The sequence below is a fragment of the Triturus cristatus genome, chromosome 3_2, assembly GCF_964204655.1.
Source record: "Triturus cristatus chromosome 3_2, aTriCri1.1, whole genome shotgun sequence".
NCBI lineage: Eukaryota > Metazoa > Chordata > Amphibia > Caudata > Salamandridae > Triturus > Triturus cristatus.
Window position 1 is genome coordinate 19,829,471 of NC_140584.1, and position 18,512 is coordinate 19,847,982.

The 18,512-nt window shown below is 47.7% G+C and overlaps 1 protein-coding gene across 7 annotated transcripts in view; it reads right to left on the reverse strand.

Moving 5' to 3' along the window:
- ARHGAP32 (Rho GTPase activating protein 32) overlaps positions 1-18,512 on the reverse strand; it is a 1,461,643-nt gene that overhangs the window by 66,621 nt on the left and 1,376,510 nt on the right. For all 7 annotated transcript variants that reach the window (XM_085647194.1, XM_085647195.1, XM_085647193.1 and 4 more), the window contains one exon: positions 16,523-17,401. In XM_085647194.1, coding sequence (XP_085503320.1) covers positions 16,523-17,401 — 879 coding nt within the window. The remainder of the gene's footprint in view (positions 1-16,522; positions 17,402-18,512) is intronic.

Sequence of the window (18,512 nt, forward strand, 5' to 3'; positions counted from 1 at the left end):
AGGATAACCCAGGATAAGCGTTATATAGTTCAGGCAAAATCTTGTCAGAATAAAACGATGTTGGGTATTCTCTACAAAAGAGAGGTATGACGAAGAGCCATATTGTGCTTCCGGAAAGGCTTGGTATGTCAGTACTGTACTTTTCCCTATATGACTCTCCCATCTGTCCCTTTTACATTTCTCCATGATAATTTCTTTCAACTTACTTTTGGGAAAGCATTTGCGCAATATTGGAGTAACATACAAATCCACCAGACCCAGTGAGATGAAGGATTCTCTAACATATGATACCCATGGAATTTTGAGAGCATAATCTAACATCATCATGTCTTTTAAAATCATTTGGTTTAACGGTACCGTTTTACGTTTCCAAATTGATAACCATAATAAAAGCGGAGCCAATGAAAGGGAAATCTAATTCTTTGTGTGATATCAAAGTTGAGCATGCTTCAGCGACAAACAGTAATCTTTTCACAAATTTGTCTTCCATCTTTTGTAATACCCCCCACATCTTCTGTCCCCCAGATTGCTGCCCCATATGTACCAATCGATTTAGCATTTAGCTTACTTTAGTGATTTCTTGAATAGGTTTGGCTCTCAATTTTTAGAAAATCTAAAAAATACTGCTATACTCGTGCTTAGATGATTTGTTCTATTTTGAATCATCTCTTTCCATCCTAATTTAGAGTAAATAAAGGACACCAAGATAGCTAAAATGATTTACCCTTTCAATCTTATTACCATCTAAATAAAGACTGGGCAGCTTCTTTGGGGTTCCATCTACGGTCATTATAAAAGGTTTCTTTTTATTAACCTTCAGGTCTAAATTGGCCATAAAGTCTGTATATTGTTCTATGATTATATGAAGGGTTAATGGGGTACGAGCCAATAAAACAGCGTCATCCGCATATAATAAGATTAGAAGGGTAGTTTCCTGTGTCTTTGGGACATCTTTGATCTTTCCCATCAGGGCCTCATTCATTTTGTTCATATAAGGAGCAAATAAGGGATTATTTTACTCGTGGCAGGGGATTGTCAGAGTTGTGTAATCCCTCTGAGATTTTGTCTACACTTTTTGGTATTAGGGGACGAGGAACTATAGGCAAAATATATCAAAAATTTATTGAGAAGGTGAGCGATGATGGCATACAGATTGCGGCGAAACTAAGTCGGATTTTTTGCTGTGATATAACTAAGGAGGAAATACAGGAATCCCTTCAAACTATAGATTTAGCCGTAACATCCGTCAATTTAAAATTACAGCAACATAGAATTCTTTTTATGCTTTATAATACTCCTGAGCGAATGTCTAAAAGGGCTAAAAATGTAAATATCACTAAATCACACTGTCCGAAATGTCATGAATATGCAGAAGATTTATACCAGATGTTTTTTACATGCCCAATATTGAAGGATTTTTCAAGTCAAGTCAAAGTGGCTTTATTTCGATATAAAAATATCTTTAAAAGTATTACAGAAATAAAAACACAACAGAGTTAATTAAAATCTATAAAAACATGAACAATAAGTGGCTAAAAAAGGTCAAGTCACAAAGACCATAATTAAACAATTAGTAAAAGCCATTTTGTCCTAATAAGCCACGCCCAGCTTAAGTATTTGGCTAAGCCACAAACATACAGCGGCCGAGTATCAGAACTCAAAATTCGCAGGGCCACGCTGCATTGTCGAGTACCCAACTCCCTGCACAGTGGCTTTAGCCACCTGGAGCGGGGCGCTTTGTAGGCAGGGCATACAAACAGAAAATGGGGGATTGATTCTATCTTCAGTGGGCAAAAAGGACAATAAGGTATAGTTTGGGCCGGAGGTTTCCACCGGGCGGTCCATGATCTCACCGGCAACACACCAATTCTGAACTTAAAAAAAACAGAGCTCTATCCCTGGGAATTGTAATGAGGTCCAAGTAAAGTTCCCGAACTGCCACATCCTTTACAAGCAAAAAATCCCTGGAGGCATGGCACAGGCTAAGATTGGTATTTCTTTTACTTGTTACCCAAGACCAGTATAAGTTCTTCAAGACTGATTTGAGAGGGGCAGACCAAGAATGTCAAGCGCCCTCAAGACCAAGATCAGTCAGCAAGCTTTTCACGTCCCTTAACCACCTTATTTTTGCCCATCCAGACAAGCCTAAAATCTCCTTTAGCCCCTCGGCATAACTGGCCAGTTCCGGGACCCTCCATAGGCGAGCCCACAGCAAAAGAGGACGCAGCCTAGCCTGGTCCTGGATTGGACGACACCCCATGTCCAACAAAAGGGGGAGAGTGGGAGTACTCTTAGGAATGGACATCAAGTCCCTCAGAAAGTTATTCTCTAAGCACACCAACTGGCTCATATTCTGAGCGCCCCATTGCTCTGCTCCATAGAGTGCCGCACCGGGGCGATAGCTTTCATAGAGGATGCCTTCTGCTCCTTCAGAAGAGCCCCCACCACCCTTTTGTGGCTTAAGGTCATTTTGTGGAGGTGACTGTCCCACTTCATGGTATCAAGGAGGCGTATGCCCAGGTAATCAAATTCCTTGACCCTTTCCAAAGGAGCCAAGTTAAGCACTGGGGGCCGTCCAAGTTTTTTGGGAGGGTTCAAAACAAGGAACTTGGTTTTGTCAGTATTGATCTTTAAACCTGTTAACTCGCAGAATTGATCAAAACCATCCAAGAGACTCTGTAAGCCAACCGGGGTCTTGGAAATTAGCAGGGTATCATCGGCAAAAAGTAGGGTTGGGATCTTCCTCCCTGCCAAGGATGGTGTATCAGCTGGGATTTTAAGGAGATGATCCACGACTCCATTTATATAAAGTGAAAAGAGGGTGTGAGCGAGAACGCACCCCTGACGCACACCTCTGCTAACTTTAATGCGAGCAGTCCTTTGTCCCTGGGTTCCCCACCTCACCTGCGCAAAGTTGTTCTCATGGAGTTTTATTATTAGACACAGTAGGTACGAGGGCATGCCCAGTTTTGCCAAGACCCGCCACAGGCGCTCCCGGGGTACTAGGTCAAAGGCAGTCCGCAGGTCAATAAATGCCAAATACAGACTGCCTTTGCCTATCACTACCACCTTCCAGTAAATCATCAACAGTCGAAATGACTTTTCGATGGTCCCGGTACCAGCCCTGAAGCCTGCTTGGAAGTCAGACAGTATTTTATTCTCTTCTGCCCATTGGAGAACCCTACTCAGAATTACTTTCCCTGCCACTTTTTGGGACGAGTCTATCAAGCTTATGGGGCGATAGTTAGATGGGTCATCTCGAGACCCTTTCTTAAAGATCGGGACGACCTCTGCACCCATCCACGACTCTGGGAGTGGAGCTCCTTGCCTAGATGCATTAAGCAAGGAAGCAATAAGAGCCCCCCACTCTCCCGGATTAAGGCGGAACAGGTCCCCAGGCAAACCATCCGGCCCTGCAGCTTTCAACGGGACAAGGGATTTGATAGAGTGTTCAACCTCCCTAGCTGTAAAACAGGGCATCCACCCCTGGATCGTGACAACCAGAAATGGGTGGGAAAAAAGGGTCTAATTCATCCTCCATGTTTACAGTGTAGAGGGAAGAAAAGTGCTCATACCAGGACTCCTCAGGAATGTTACAAGTGATGAGCGAGTCTATGGGCCTGTGTTTAGCTCTAATTAGGTTCCAAAAACCCCTAGGATTTTTCTCTGCACTTGTGGATTTCAGGTCACTCCAGAACTTGTCCTCCCAGTCTCTCTTAGCGACCTGTTGAGCTGACCTGTACTTCTTCCGCGCAGCCGCCACCAACCCTCTATCCCCTTTCTTCACTGCCATAATTAATTCTCGCTTTGCTTTCCGACAGGGGGCGGAGTACCAGCCAGGATTCCCCTTTGGGCGCGGCACCCTCCGATCGCCATCCGCTCGCATGGGGATGGCAAAAAGATCCCCTATTGATCTTGTGGTACTACTAAATAGGGAGGAAACCTCAACAGCATTCAGTGTAGCGGCTGATAGCCTTGGTATGATGTTTGATATGATTACCCTTATGCCCGTGACCTTCTCCTCATCGAGGACAAACTTGTCCCATTTTAACCGCCTCCCGCAATTCGAAGGGCAGACTTCTCCAGTCAACCTTATGACAGGAGGGGTTACACGGCTGATGTTCTTGCACCATAAGGGGGTTAGGCTCAAGGAAAGCGGGTTGTGGGCGCTATCCGTAGATGCAACAACCTCCATGAAGGATTTTTGGTCTAATATTACTCTTACTCTTGCAACCTGGGTTAGCTATGATAATCCAGTTTCAGGGAAAGAGTTGCTGTTGGGAATTTTTTCAGAGCCTGGTGGTCTTACAAAATCTTTCGCTTCTATTATTGCAGCTTGTGCCCTTTAATGTATTGCTCGTTTTTGGATTCATAATGTGTCTCCTAGCATGCATGAATTTTGGTCTTTGCTGAGGTAGATTTTCAAACTGGAGACCGCATTAGCTAAAGCTCGAGGCCCTCGGTCTCTGTTAAAACTTCAAAGGGTATGGTCCTGTCTTCAATGGGATTGAGGATTGAATGTACTTTTTCTTTTATAGCTAACTGCTTCTTTTTCTTTATAACGTTGTTGTCTTCGTTTTGTTTTTTTCTTGTTCTTTTCTTCAATGCGCCTCTGTGCTCTGCAAATGATTACTGATTTGTTATTACTGGAAAAATATTATGTATTATTCTTTTTTGTGGCAATAAAATCAAAAAATCCCCCCCAAAAATAAAACAAATAAAGAGGTTGCTAGTAGAAGTGACAAGCTATGTTCTGGGGAAGAAGGGCAAAGTCCTCACAGTAAAACTAATTAGCTAAAATGTGTCTGTTCACCAAATCTAAGGTTCCAAGGCTAAAAGCTCCAGTAAGGTCCAAAATAGTTTTAAATAGGTCTCAGCTAAGCATGAACTAAAAAAAAAATCAATTGTTTGAATCTTCAGTAAAAGGTAAGCATTCACCTATTTTATCATAACAAAGATAGGCCAATGCACCCCCAAAATAATTAAGGTTACAATCATAAGCCTGGTTACAATCATTAACCTCAACACATGGATCAGTGTGACAAACTACTTTTTTCTTTCTGTACATACCACCCTCTATGTGCAAACAAGGGATCACCAGACCCATTCCCATATTAGACAGGAATAAAACTTTACCCAATCACTCTGAAAAGTAAGCGAACTATGACAAACTGTTTGTCATACACAGCCCAAATGTTTAAATAACCACACAATGAACAGAAGTTACTTAAAATGCATTTTACGGGGGCGTGGCCAAGATGGCGGGGTGAGCGGACGCTTCCTCCCGCAGCTCCTCCGGCCCGACTCAGCTCGAGCCCTTTTCTTACGCTTTTCTCGCCCCGCTGATGCTCAGCGTGTGAGAGGAGTGCGGCGGAGCACCTGGCGCGCACGTTGATGTCGCTTTGGCCCTGATCGCCTCGGGGAAAGTACCCCAAAAGTCCGATCAAAGTTCGAGGAGCGACGGAGAGCCTGGGAGGCGGAGCGAATCGGAGTGCTGTCCGGGCGCCTCGGCTGGGCCTGGTGCTGAAAGCTGACGATCTGGAGGAAGTCTGACCCGTCGCTCGACGGAGGATAAAGGAGCTTTGCGGGCTGGGACCCGGCGGCGCGGAGGACTTTGGACGTGTGCTTTGGCGCTCAGACTTGTGTCGGCGACACCCCGCACTGTGTGGGCCCCGGTCCCTTGGCCGAAGTACGGCGGACTCACCATCTGGGCCCTTGTGTGTGACAGAGTGAAACCGGCTGTGGAACTTCTCAGATTGCTGTGTTTCTAGGGGGCCCCGGTGGTGTCGCCGGGCCTGGCCGTTCTGCCCTGCCCCGCCCTGCCGCCATTTTGTCCCCGAGGGATCGGTGTTGTTGGCCTCCACCGGAGCCCTTGCTGGCGGATGTATGTGCTCGCCACCGCTGCCGGGCTAACTCTCTGAGGGACGTGCTGATGAGGAGCCCCCTACTATAGCTTTCAATTGCTGTCTCGGATGGGCGCCCGCGGCTGGCGGTGCCCGGACTGAACCGCCATCTTGTCGCCTGTGACGCAGCGACTCTGCTTGCAGGGGGATCCCCGCGTCGAGCGCTTGCCAGCGGCTGGGCATTCCTGAGGCGGCTGGACCTGTGCCCACTCATCGACTGCAGCGTTTGCGATGACTGGAAGAGGCGGTTCGAGGAAGGGGGACCGCACCCTGCCGGACATGCTTGCAGGGCCCAGCAACTGCGGGACAGAACTCAGCCCTCGCCGGGGTCTTCCCGGGCCTCGGCGGATGTGACTGGGGGGGAGCCACCGGTCACGAGGTCCTTTATGGAAGAACTGTTTAGCTCCCTCAAAGAGGACTTCCAGATGCTGAAGCGGGAAGTGGCCAGCGAGGTCCGGGAAGTGCGTAGGGAAGTGGAGGGCCTTGGCGAGCGAGTTGAGACGGTGGAGACGGCGGGCCAATGCCGGGACGAGGAGATAGTCCATCTTCAACAGGACGTTCTCCGCCTCCGGGAGCAGTGTGTTGAGCTCCAGGCCCACTCGGAGGACCTTGAGAACAGGTCACGGAGGAACAACATCCGAGTGCGTGGTGTGCCGTCCTCGGACGAAGGGACCGACTTGGTGGGCTATCTGCAAGACCTGTTCCGGGAGATCCTGGGGGAAGCTGCGGACTTCCCTATTCGCATTGATAGGGCACACAGGGTTGGCCGGCAGCGCCAGTCATCGGCACCCCCATCGGACATTTTGGCTTTCCTGCCCGACTTCCCGCTGAAGGAACGCATCATGACTGAGGCCCGCAGGAAACAGCCCCTGACTTTCCGGGAGCGGCCTGTAGCGCTTTATCAGGACCTATCCGCCATCACGCTGCAGAAACGCAGGTCCTTCAGGATTGCCACTGACTTTCTGCGCGAACACGAGACGCCGTACTCTTGGGGACATCCCTTCCACCTGATCTTCTGGTGGAATGGGGTGCTGCATCAGCTACGCTCCTTGCAGGACATTTGTGGGGTCCTGGGGCTTACGGCGGCGGAGGAGGAAGGAGCTACACCGTCGTGGAGGCGCTCAGAGAGACGGAGCCGGCGGAGGTCGACGAGGAGACACTCGGCGGCCAGCGCAGGGCGTCCTGATTCCCCTACTATCAGGGCGAACATGGCCGACGCTTTGAGGGCGGCGGCCAGGGACTCGGCCGGCTCCACCGGCGTGGCCATGACGGCCTAACACTCACTCCGAGGGGAGATGCTCTCAGCTTCTTTAATGCTGGGTATGGGGCGGGGGGGTCGGGAGGGAGCGGATGGAGGTGAGTGGCTGAACGTCCACTTTGCTTTTTTCTACGGACTTGCCCGTTTTGGGGCTTGACTGGGACAATGGGGTGTTTAAGTTTGCATTTGGCTAGTTGCCATGGTTGTGTTTTGGGTGGGTGTAGGGGTTGTTCTGGGGTTGGGGGAAGTCCCGTCCGATGTCGTCCGTGCCCACGCTTGGTCTGTTTTGGTTTGTCCCGCGCAACTGCCCCGCGCACCCCACCCGCTGATCCCTTGCCCATTGCACAGTGTTCCTGATCCCCGGGAGGAATGTCGGCCCTAAAGGTAGTGACCCTTAATGTTAAGGGTCTGAATAACCCTGTGAAGCGCAGAGCGATCTTATCTTTGCTGGAGGGGACGCAGGCGGACATTTGCCTCTTGCAGGAGACCCACTTATTGTCCCGGGATTGCCATAGGCTGCGCTCTGCCAGGTTCCCCACCCAGTTCTTCTCCTCGGCAGCGAACAAGACTGCGGGGGTAGCCATTCTTCTAGCGAGCTCCTTTAGGGGGGAGGTTTTGTATAAGTATGCTGAACAGAAGGGGAGGCTTCTTGCGTATCGCATGCGCTTAGGAGGCATAGCGTTCACGGTCGGCTCCGTTTATAGCCCAAATGACCACCAAGAGCGTTTCTTGGACTCCGTGTTGGTGGACGTCACTGCTTCTCCCGACCGCCATGTCATCTTGGGGGGAGACCTTAATATTGTCTTCGATTCTGTGATGGACAGGTCGGCGCAGCGCTCCCCGCAGACGGGGGAACTGTCCCAGGCTGTGAAGGCCCGGATTGCGGAAATGGACTTACACGACCTTTGGCGCTCCATGCACCCCACTGATAGGGACTACTCTTACTTTTCACACGCACACCGAACCTACTCACGGCTGGACTATCTTCTGGTGAGTGGAGCGATGCGCGCCGCCGCCACAGCGGCGGACATTGGGGTCCTGACCCTGTCTGACCATGCACCAGTCGCCGGCGTTTTCAAGTGGCCGGCGGCCTCTCCCTCTAGGGGGGTGTGGCGCCTTCGAGATACCCTTTTACACAAAAAGTCTGTAGTGAAACGCATTGGGGAGGTCATACAGGATTATTTAACTCACAATAGCAACACCGCCACTTCACAAGCGACACAGTGGGCGGCATTGAAGGCAGTCCTCCGGGGGGAATTTATTTCCATCTCCTCAGCCGAAAATAGGGAGCGGCAACGGAAAAGGGACGAGCTGACCGTTCAGGTCCGGGAGCTTGAGCAGGTCCACCGCCGCACGGGGGCTCCAAGGGTGTGGAGGCAGTTGAAGGCTGCGAGGAAACTCCTGTCGGCACTGGATCTTGATAGGGCGGAGTATGCCGCCTTGCGCTTGAAGCATGCCTTCTACACTGGGGGGGACAAATGTGGTAAGCTCCTGGCACACCGACTCCGGGTCACGCAGCAGCGTAGCGTCGTGAAGGAACTGGTGGGTACGGACGGGGTGGTCGTTTCTGGGGACGCAGAGGTAGCGGAATCCTTCCGCAGCTTCTACGAGGCGCTGTATGCTGAGGAGCCCTCCTCGCCGCGGGACGCCGAAGATTATTTGGAGTCAGTGGCCCTTCCGGTGCTGGATCCTGCTCAGGCGGACCATCTGGAGCGGGATATCCATGTTGAGGAAGGGATTTCCGCTATAGCGCGGCTGAAGCATGGTAAGGCCCCGGGCCCAGACGGGTACAGGTCTCTGTTTTATAAGACTTTTTGCACGGCTGTGGCCCCTGTCCTTGCTCGGCTATTTAATTCCTTCTCCGAACCGGGAGCCATCCTACCGGATCTCCTGAGTGCGACGGTCTCGGTAATCCCGAAACCTGGGAAAGACCGGGCCTTCTGCGGTTCGTATCGACCCATTTCGCTTTTAAATGTCGACCTCAAGTTGTATACGGGGATTCTAGCGTCCAGGCTGGGCCCGCACCTCCCCGGACTGGTGGAGGCGGACCAGGCTGGCTTTGTACCCGGCAGACAGACGGTTGACAATACCAAGCGGGTGACGCATGTTCTGGAGAGGGCCTCGCGGATCCCGGGGGAGCGGATGCTGCTGTCAGTTGATGCGGAGAAGGCCTTCGACAGAGTTCATTGGCCGTATCTCGAGCTGGTTCTCAGGAAACTGGGAATCGGTGATAAGTTCCGCACCATGGTATTCAACTGTTATAAGCATCATTCAGCGTCGGTGCGGGTCAATGGGTGTAGCTCCGGTGGATTTGCTATCGAACGCGGCACGAGGCAGGGCTGCCCCCTCTCGCCGCTTCTGTTTGCCCTCTACATGGAGCCGTTTGCTCAGAGGATTCGCAACAACCCGGATGCTATTGGGGTCCAGATGGGCCAGTATGTCCACACGGTTAGCCTCTATGCGGACGATGTCCTGTTGACCTTGGACGATCCTAGGAGGTCGCTACCTGCTTGCATCCAGGAACTGGACACCTTTGCACGTGTGGCCGGCTTCAAAATGAATATGAGCAAGTCGGTGGCGTTAGATGTGTCCCTGGCTGCGGATACCAGGAGGGACCTTCAGCGACTCTTCCCCATGCAGTGGTCCTCGTCCACGGTGCCATACCTGGGGATTCTGCTGGCGCCCACATTACCGGAGATGGTTGCGGCCAATTATACCTCCCTCAGCAGGAAGATCAAGGAGGAGCTTGGCCGCTGGAGCAAGGGCCTACTGTCCTGGCTGGGGCGAATCGCGGCGGTTAAGATGACGGTGTTGCCCCAGATACTGTATCTTTTTCGGGCCCTACCTCTCCAGCCCCCGGTGGGCTGGATACGACAAACGCAGGCTGACATCTCCCGCTTTGTCTGGCAGGGCTGCAAGTCGCGGATGAAGAGGGTCCTCTCCACGCTTGCTCCGGAGGCAGGGGGTCTCGGTATCCCGGACCTCCGTAAGTACTTTCAGGCGGCGCAGCTGCGATATCTGGTGGAGTGGAGCAGGTGGGAGTCCGACAAACACTGGCTTTTTCAAGACCAGGCAGTGGCGGGCCGCACCTTACAAGAGGTTCCATTCTTGCGCCGCGCGCATCGCCCCCCTAACCTTTACGCCTCTTTTGTTACGCGGGTCCCCCTGAGGGTGTGGGATGCAGTCTGCGAGGTTCGGGGCCTTACCACCTTCCCTTCGCCGTTCACACCCATAGTGGGTAACCCGGACTTCTCCCCAGGGATGGAGCCGGGAGCTTTTTCCCATTGGGTGCATGCGGGCTGCAGGGTGCTCTTCCAGATCTATGGACCGGAGGGCGTGATTCCTTTTCAGCAACTTCGGCGGGAATTCGGCCTGACGGAGCTGGACAGATTGCGCTACATGCAGGTTCGGCATTGGGCCCTCCAGCCCCAGGTGCGTGACACCGCTGCTCGTCAAATTACACCGTATGAGAGGTGGTTGGTTACCCGGACCTCCGATGCTAAGCTAATTACCGATTTGTACAAGTACCTACAACCCCCGCCGTTTCACTATTATAACCCAGGGAGGGAGCGCTGGCACAGAGAATTGGGTAGGACACTTAGCCACAAGGAATGGGACAAAATTGCGTATCGGGCGCGGCACTCTGCATATCATACGGGCCTTACGGAGACCTTTACTAAGGTGTCCACTTATTGGTACTACACCCCGGAGAGACTGTATGAAATGCATAGACACACTGACAAGGGGTGCTGGCGGGGCTGCGGGCAGGAGGGTACCCTCTCACACATTCTTTGGGATTGCCCCGTGCTGACCGCTTACTGGAGGGAAGTTTTGGACGAGGTGGATAAGCACTTTGAGATAGAGCTGCCGCGCTTTCCGGCGTATGTCTTGCTGGGCCTCCCCAATGACCTAATGTACCCACTGAAGTCCCGCAGGGGTAGGCAGATCGCGATTGCGCTGGGGTCTGCGGTCCAGAACATCCTTATCCACTGGCGCACCACCACTGTTCCCTCCATTACGGGTTGGTTGCATAGGCTCTGGCATGTGCTGGGAATGGAGAAGTTGTCGCTTACGGTGGTGGGGGAGATAGACCAATTTGAAGAGCTGTGGCAACCCTTCCTAGCGCTGCTGTCCACCGAATTCCGGGAGCTCACCAGCCCGAGGTATCTTAGGCTTCTTAGGCTGACGCCACCGGTGATCCCGGTGGACTAGACTAAATGTGAGACGGGATCCTTGGGGGGGGGGGGGGGGGGTGCGGGCTTTTTGGGGCGGATAAACCTAGTGCAGAGCCATTGGACGGGGGAGTTGGGGTATTGTTTCTTTCCTTTTTCCTTTACTGGGGGGATGGGGGATGGGGGGGTTGGATTGTGCCTTGTTGAGTTGCTAATGGCTTTCATTGCTCAGATTTGGGGTGTTGGATATGCACGCAGGGGTTCAACAGATTGCATTTTTTGCCTTTCATTTACTGTGCTTTTTCTCTGGACCATCGAACTACCCTTCGCCAACGCTCCTGAGTTGCACCTTTTTCTTTTACTGTATTGTATGTAACCCTAACCTCCTATCCCCCTCCCCCATGTTTTGTTTTGTCTCAATAAAAATGCTTTAAACTAAAATGCATTTTACACAATGTATTATCAGCATATGCCCACCATACACAAAGCGCTGCCTTCATCATATCAAATAATGTGGATCTTTTGTGCATCACGGAATCTAGACTCACAACATTTCTAAGAACATTATAGTCTCCCTCATTCCTGATGGCTACAACATCTCATAAAAGATCGATTAGATCAGATTGGAGGTTGCCTCACTATCATTATTAAACACTCAATATCCTAAAAAATCATACCATGACTTGTTTTCCTATTTTTTTAATGCTCGAAACGAGCAATATCAATCAATCCAGCTAGAATCTTATTCATGCACCTAATCTACAGTCCAAAGAAATGAATGCATGGACTACAACCAAACACTTCCCCAAACAACATCTCTTTGGAGGATTTTAAAATGGACGAGGAAAACAAGAAATCAAACCTTTACCAAGAAATGCTTGACACAGCATAACATTTCAATTTATCACTACTTCTATCTGGTCCACCTCACATCAAAGGACGAATCCTGATATAATTCTGTCCTCCTTTGGGGGTTTAATCTACTCCAAGCCTGAAGAAATAGACTAGTTTGTCACTTCCCTATACATTTCTTTCTACCATTCAAGCCTACTCATAAACCCACCACACGATTGACTAGCAAAATTCCACTAAGACAATACAGAAAAATAACTAAGGGATTGCTTGATTCCTTCCTGATCCCTCAGCTTGAAACACTGAATGTGCTCCATGACCATAATGTTCCAACTAAAAACCACTCCAGGATCATAGAAAACTTTGTAGACATCCCTGCCCGGTGAGATGGGCGCAACAAAGAAACTTACCTTACATACCATAAGGTGAACAACCCTAGAAACAATAAGAAAGTCTCTAAGAAGTTCTACTCAGAAGAGAAATCACCTAGAATAAAATTCAAACTAAAAGCCGCAAGGTAAACCTATAAAACAGCAGGCCAGGTCGCAAAGGCCTCCTACATTCGAACTGAAATAGATCAATTTCTGAACCCAACAATGACTTTGTTCAAACTGATTTCCAAAAACATCCCCCAAAACGAATCCCATTCCTCAAACACAATCTGATATTAAATGCAATGCATTTGCAAAGTACTTTCCCCCAAAAATCAACTGAATTAAAATAAACAGCTTTCGCTCAAGCACCCTCCATGAATTGAACTACTCTCTGAAGACAGATACCTCCTGGAACTTATTTAAATTTCTCCAACTAGAAGACAGTACAAAAGTAATCAAGCAAATGTTTACACAACATCTAACTTCAAAGACAGTCTTCCAGCAAACAATATAAAAGTCTTTCACATTCTTGCCCCATACTGGCTACTACTCATCGACTCTTCCTTACAAGTTTATTCCACAACACTTCAAAGACAGGCAAATCACACTAATTCTTTAAAAACAATTTAAAAAATGCAAATACTGACGCAGATGTTCTGAAAATTTACAAACCAATGAGCAATTTTCCATGGCTCGGCAATGCTACTGAAAAACGTGCTGACTCACAACTCATCAAATTCATAGAAACCAATCGTCTCCTAGCACCCTGCCAATTAGGATTCAATAAGAGTCACAGCATTGAAAAAGCCACTATAAAAGCTCTTAGATCGCCTTCTGAAAATGAAGGACAATGACAGTTTTTCCCTTTTGATTCTTGAGCTGTTGACCGCATTCGACAAAGTGAACTTCCAACTACTACTAAAGACTTGAATTCAGAAAGAACATAAAGGCTACAGTTCTAAAATGGTAAAGCCTTTCCTCAATTAGCATTCAAAATTAGTCAAAGTAGGTGACAACATTTCAAGAGTGGAAACAATTACATGTGGCATTACCCAAGGATCAATTTTTCACCTGTTCTTTTTAACCTGTATGTCGAACTGCTGAGCCGATTGTTGGAAAAGTCCAACATGGAACTACAATGATATGCAGACAATACCCAAATCTATCTAAAAATCTAACCTCACAAAGATCGCCATGTACTCAAAGATAGTCTGGATGCAGTCTTTAACTGGGCATCTGTGAGCTCCTTGAAACTGAATCCCCCAGAAACTAAGTTCCTGCTCCTTTCAGGCGAATTAACCAACCAAATCGATCCCATGCTTACCCCCCTGAACTATGGATGCCCACTCTCACCAGCTTCTGTGGTCACGTCCTTAGGATTCCTAATAGACAGCAAGCTCTCTCTCGAACCTCATGTGCTTAAACTAGCCCAAAACAGCAAACTTTCACCTAAGACAACTAGAAAGAATAAAACATCTTCTCTCCAATGTACAAATGAGAAGTACGGCTGAAGTCTTAGTGGTCTGCAGAATTGATGGAGGCAACCCCATACTCTCAGGGCTACCAGCCAATGCTTTCCGCCTACTAAAAGTGACTATCCACTCCACAGCTCACCTAGTCTCAGACTAAAGAAAGTTTGACCACATCTCACCCATACTGACAGACCTACACTGGCTTCCGTTAGAAGCCCGGATAAAATTCAAAACTCGATGCATTACCTTTACATCACTTCATACTGCATACAAGCTACATCTCGTATTGCTTGAAAACTTTGGGTGGTATCAGAAAGTGCTGAAGCAAACCCTGCCTCCCACTCAAAACATCCTTAGCTCAAAGAAAATCTATCTTATGTGCCGGTCCCAAGTTTTGGAACTTCTTACTCTACCAGTTAAGTCTGGTGCCTGACATCCTTACCTTCAGGAAGCAACTTAATACTTTCCCATTTAAAAACCACTTATCATCCAATACTTGACAGCACTAGCCCTTTTCCTGTTATTTCCTTCCCCTTCACTTAGTTGATACATCAATCTTCCTCTTAATGTTTTCTTCACAGTGCTAGTATTGGCTCCCTTCCCCAACACCTCTACCCTCCTCTTCTTGTTTTTTTATTAAATTAAATGTATATTTACTTGTATACATATTGTATCTTGTAATATGGAATTGGTGTTACAATGTGAAGCACTGTAAAGCAACTTGGTGAAGCAGCGCTATAGAAGAACATGGTAAATAAGATAAACAGCTAATTTTGTTTTGTATACAGTGGTTGGATCCTGCTCTTGTTTTTCACTTCTAAGACTATCCTACTGTGAGTAAGTACAATGTAAAACAAGGAATCCAATCACCTGCCACCATCACCAGACATTCATAAATTTTTATTTTATATAATACTACTCTGAATTATACTCTGGCAATAGGAAATTAAAAAAGATGGAAGAGTTGTGCTTGCCATTCCTCATTTCTGTGAAAGCATGATGACTAAATTATAAACAAGGTGGCAACCTTCACAACTGCCGAGAATTTGAACCCAAATGTTAAAAGGGTTTCGCAGGATTGTTGGTCCCTGCAATTTGTCAGGATAGGTCTGTGATCATGTATTGATGGATTACCTATTAGGAAGCAAGTACCATAAATGATGTTATGCAGCAGCTCACTGATTACATTTGTTCTTTTGAATCGATGGATTGCTTACCCTGAAATTACTTTTTGCACAGGCAGATCTCACCCCATGAAGGATTGGCGGGATGTTTCCCGGTGCTGCTTCTATATGCCCGAGGTGTGATTCCGCCAACACTGACTTTCCTCGCATGTTGTGTTTCTGCGCGCTGATTCGTCCCTTTTGAAACAAGTGTCACAGGTGATATCTGCGGTGATAGGTAGTTTGTTCCTGCTGGACCCGTTTAGGTACTTGCTTAATACAGGACACATAACCAAAAACAACAATGGCATACTGCGATTTAAAAATGTGGTTCTTATTTTAGCTAAACGCTGTATCACTATGGCATGGTAGTCAGCCGCAGTGCCCCGTCAAACCTCTGGGGAACAGTTATGCTCCGCTGGGCAAACATCAAGCTATTGGTGCACAAAAGATTGCATACGAGAGGGAATGGACTGGATCTGTTAGAATGCTGGGTCACTTACCTGGAAAAACTTGAGACACGGACGAACAACCTTCCCCCTGATCACCTACTTTATAACTTGGGACATAATAGACAAGGGGGTCCCTTTCATTTCACTGTTATTAATTACCAGGCCCCTCCCTCTGGTTGGTTTGCTAGATGGCTAGAAATCTGGACCCATTTCCAAGTTGTTTTTTTATGGTATGCAGGGGATTGAATCGATATTTGCTGAGAGGTATAGCTGCGAGTAAGCCGTATATTCGCCAAGACTACTACAATTTTAGGATTGTGTCCTATGCGCACACACACAGGTAGGGGTGGGATGTTGTTTCCCTTGTTATAACTGAGTGTTTTGATTCAAGTATCAATATGTGAACACTTGCAACATCGGTTACAATGTTCAAAGCAACGACATATGACAGTATAACCATACCCGTGACCCATTAATTAAAAGTGTTTGTTCTTTGACAAGCCGGACATTTTGACCCAGCTGAATGTGGGGTTCAACTGGGTGGTGGGACAATTCACAATGTACTTGGTTCTGGTGGCTGATTGGTCACATACGTCATTGCTGTTTAAGACTTCCTTCCACTCCCACAATGAGTGGTTAATGTATGCTATTCATGTTATTAATGTTGAATGCTTCCACATAAAGAAAATGCAATAAATATATTTACAAATAAACTGTAGCTTTGGGAACAGGTTAACAGGGTGAGGTATTTCTTCTTACTTACAAGAAGGATGGCAAACCTCTTAGAAAAGTGAACATTAGCTTTATTGCCATGGCATTGCAGTATGGCCCTTCAGACCAGATTGGGTGGGAGAAAAGTAAGAGGGAGACACTTACCAGATGGACTTTGCTCAAACTGTGCAATTCTGTTCTGAAGATCTTGTTCTGGTGCCTCTACTCCCTGTACCTCTGTGCTGCTGCCAATATTTAGGTTCATATTCCCATTTGAAGATTCTTCATTCGTACCCATATCACCAGACATTTGAAACACTAAAATCGGCTGTTGGGGTGGAGACATGTTGGCTGGATTAACAGAGGAGAATCCTTTATTCCACTTTGGAGGTGAAATGTTGCCTGCAGTGCTTGGAAGACTTCCTATCATTTCAGACACTCGGTAGGGGAGAGAGATGGTGATGGGCTCAGATATATTAATTGGAGGAGATTTGGTGGACTTTCTTCCTATCTTTGGTGAAAAGGCATGGGCCACTTTCTCTGCAAAGGAAGTTGGCTTTGAAGGCTTCTCCTCAGATAGGCTCACTTCAAGGGGAAAGAAGGGACTGGTTAGCTTATCTTGGAAAGGAGAGACCGGTTCAGAGCTTGTGGCACTGCCGGGGGTCTGGGACTGGCCCCCGGATATCAAGTCTTTTTGGCAGTTCATCTGTTTGTCCCGGCTGCTGCTACCCGCAGAATCCAGCTGGGAAGTACTGCTGTCAACTGCTTCAGACTCCGCGTGGGGTGGGCTGCACTGAAATGACATTGGGTCAAAGTCCAAGTTGGCAACTCCAATCTCTGGTGGGCTTAGATCAACCTCTTCTGCCGATCTTGGGGAAATTAGAGCGGGGACATGGATCAACCCCTCATCACTCTCATTGTCCTGGGGAAGATTATCATAGGAATTGTAGCGGTTCATATTTTCCAAGAGATCACCATTATAACTCGTCGAGAGGGCATCACTACTAGACCGTGGGCGCCTTGGACGGAAAAGCTTTGACTCTCCTAAAAAGAAATACACGTACAAGAGGTTGAATGCTTATAAATATAACATGTTTTAGGAACAGGCAAATCATAGCTACATCCTCTGCAGAGTATTATTATGAGCATGACTAATACTGTATTATATCCTAATACTAAACTATTTTTTACCACATGCGGAAACTATTTTACACACAGCAATTAGCAATTAACATGTTTAAAAGCTTCATTCAAAATGATAAACAATCCAAATAATGAAGATAAAAAGATTTCCGCATATGCATCAACTGAATAAGAGAGCAAGTAAGAGGGTGGAGAGTAGGTATGAGTGACTACTGCTGTCAATGAAGGGTGTGGCACAACCAGCAAAGCATGACCAACTACCAAATGTGTAGTCTGACGTGAGACAGATGTCAGCCTCAATTATTTCTGGCTCAGTACAAGGTTACAAAAGATGATACTGGTGACACATTGAGCTAGACAAGTGAATTAAAAGAAATACCTATTACATGATGGAGTCTCTTAATATTTACATATGTATGTATGTATGTGGTACTTGAATAGCACTAGCCAAGCCGTAAGGCAGTGAACGCTGTAAAGAGTCAAAGCAAAAGTGGACCGTTAATGTGACTTGATTCAGTGTTCTTTAAAGAGGTGCGTCTTTAGTGCTTTCATAACATGGAATATATTTTCTGCACTTCATTGCCTTTCTCTCTTTTTATTGGGACATCCTTAGGAGCACAAGAGAAGCTGGAACGTGACTCCTAATTGATAAACTGTTAGAATAGAGTGTTTGTATCCTAAGTCTCTCACAAACTTTATTGCCCATCTCTGCAGAAACTGCATCTGTCATCCAAGGTGTGATTAGGCAAATGCAGGCAGGTTAAAAAGCAGGATCCCATAGATGAGCCAGGAATGTGTGCACTTGCTGGTAACCTAAGGGACCAGATGGACTGATGCAAACTATGTTGTCCACAGTATAGACGCTGCCTTGACCTTGGTGGAAATCTTTCCAATATATTTTGAATGGATAGTACATGGATGTTCCCTTACATAGAACAATCCTCAACAACAAGATTTCCCTAGCTGTTTTGCCAACAGAGTAACAACAAAAGTGACTACTGAAGTATCACAT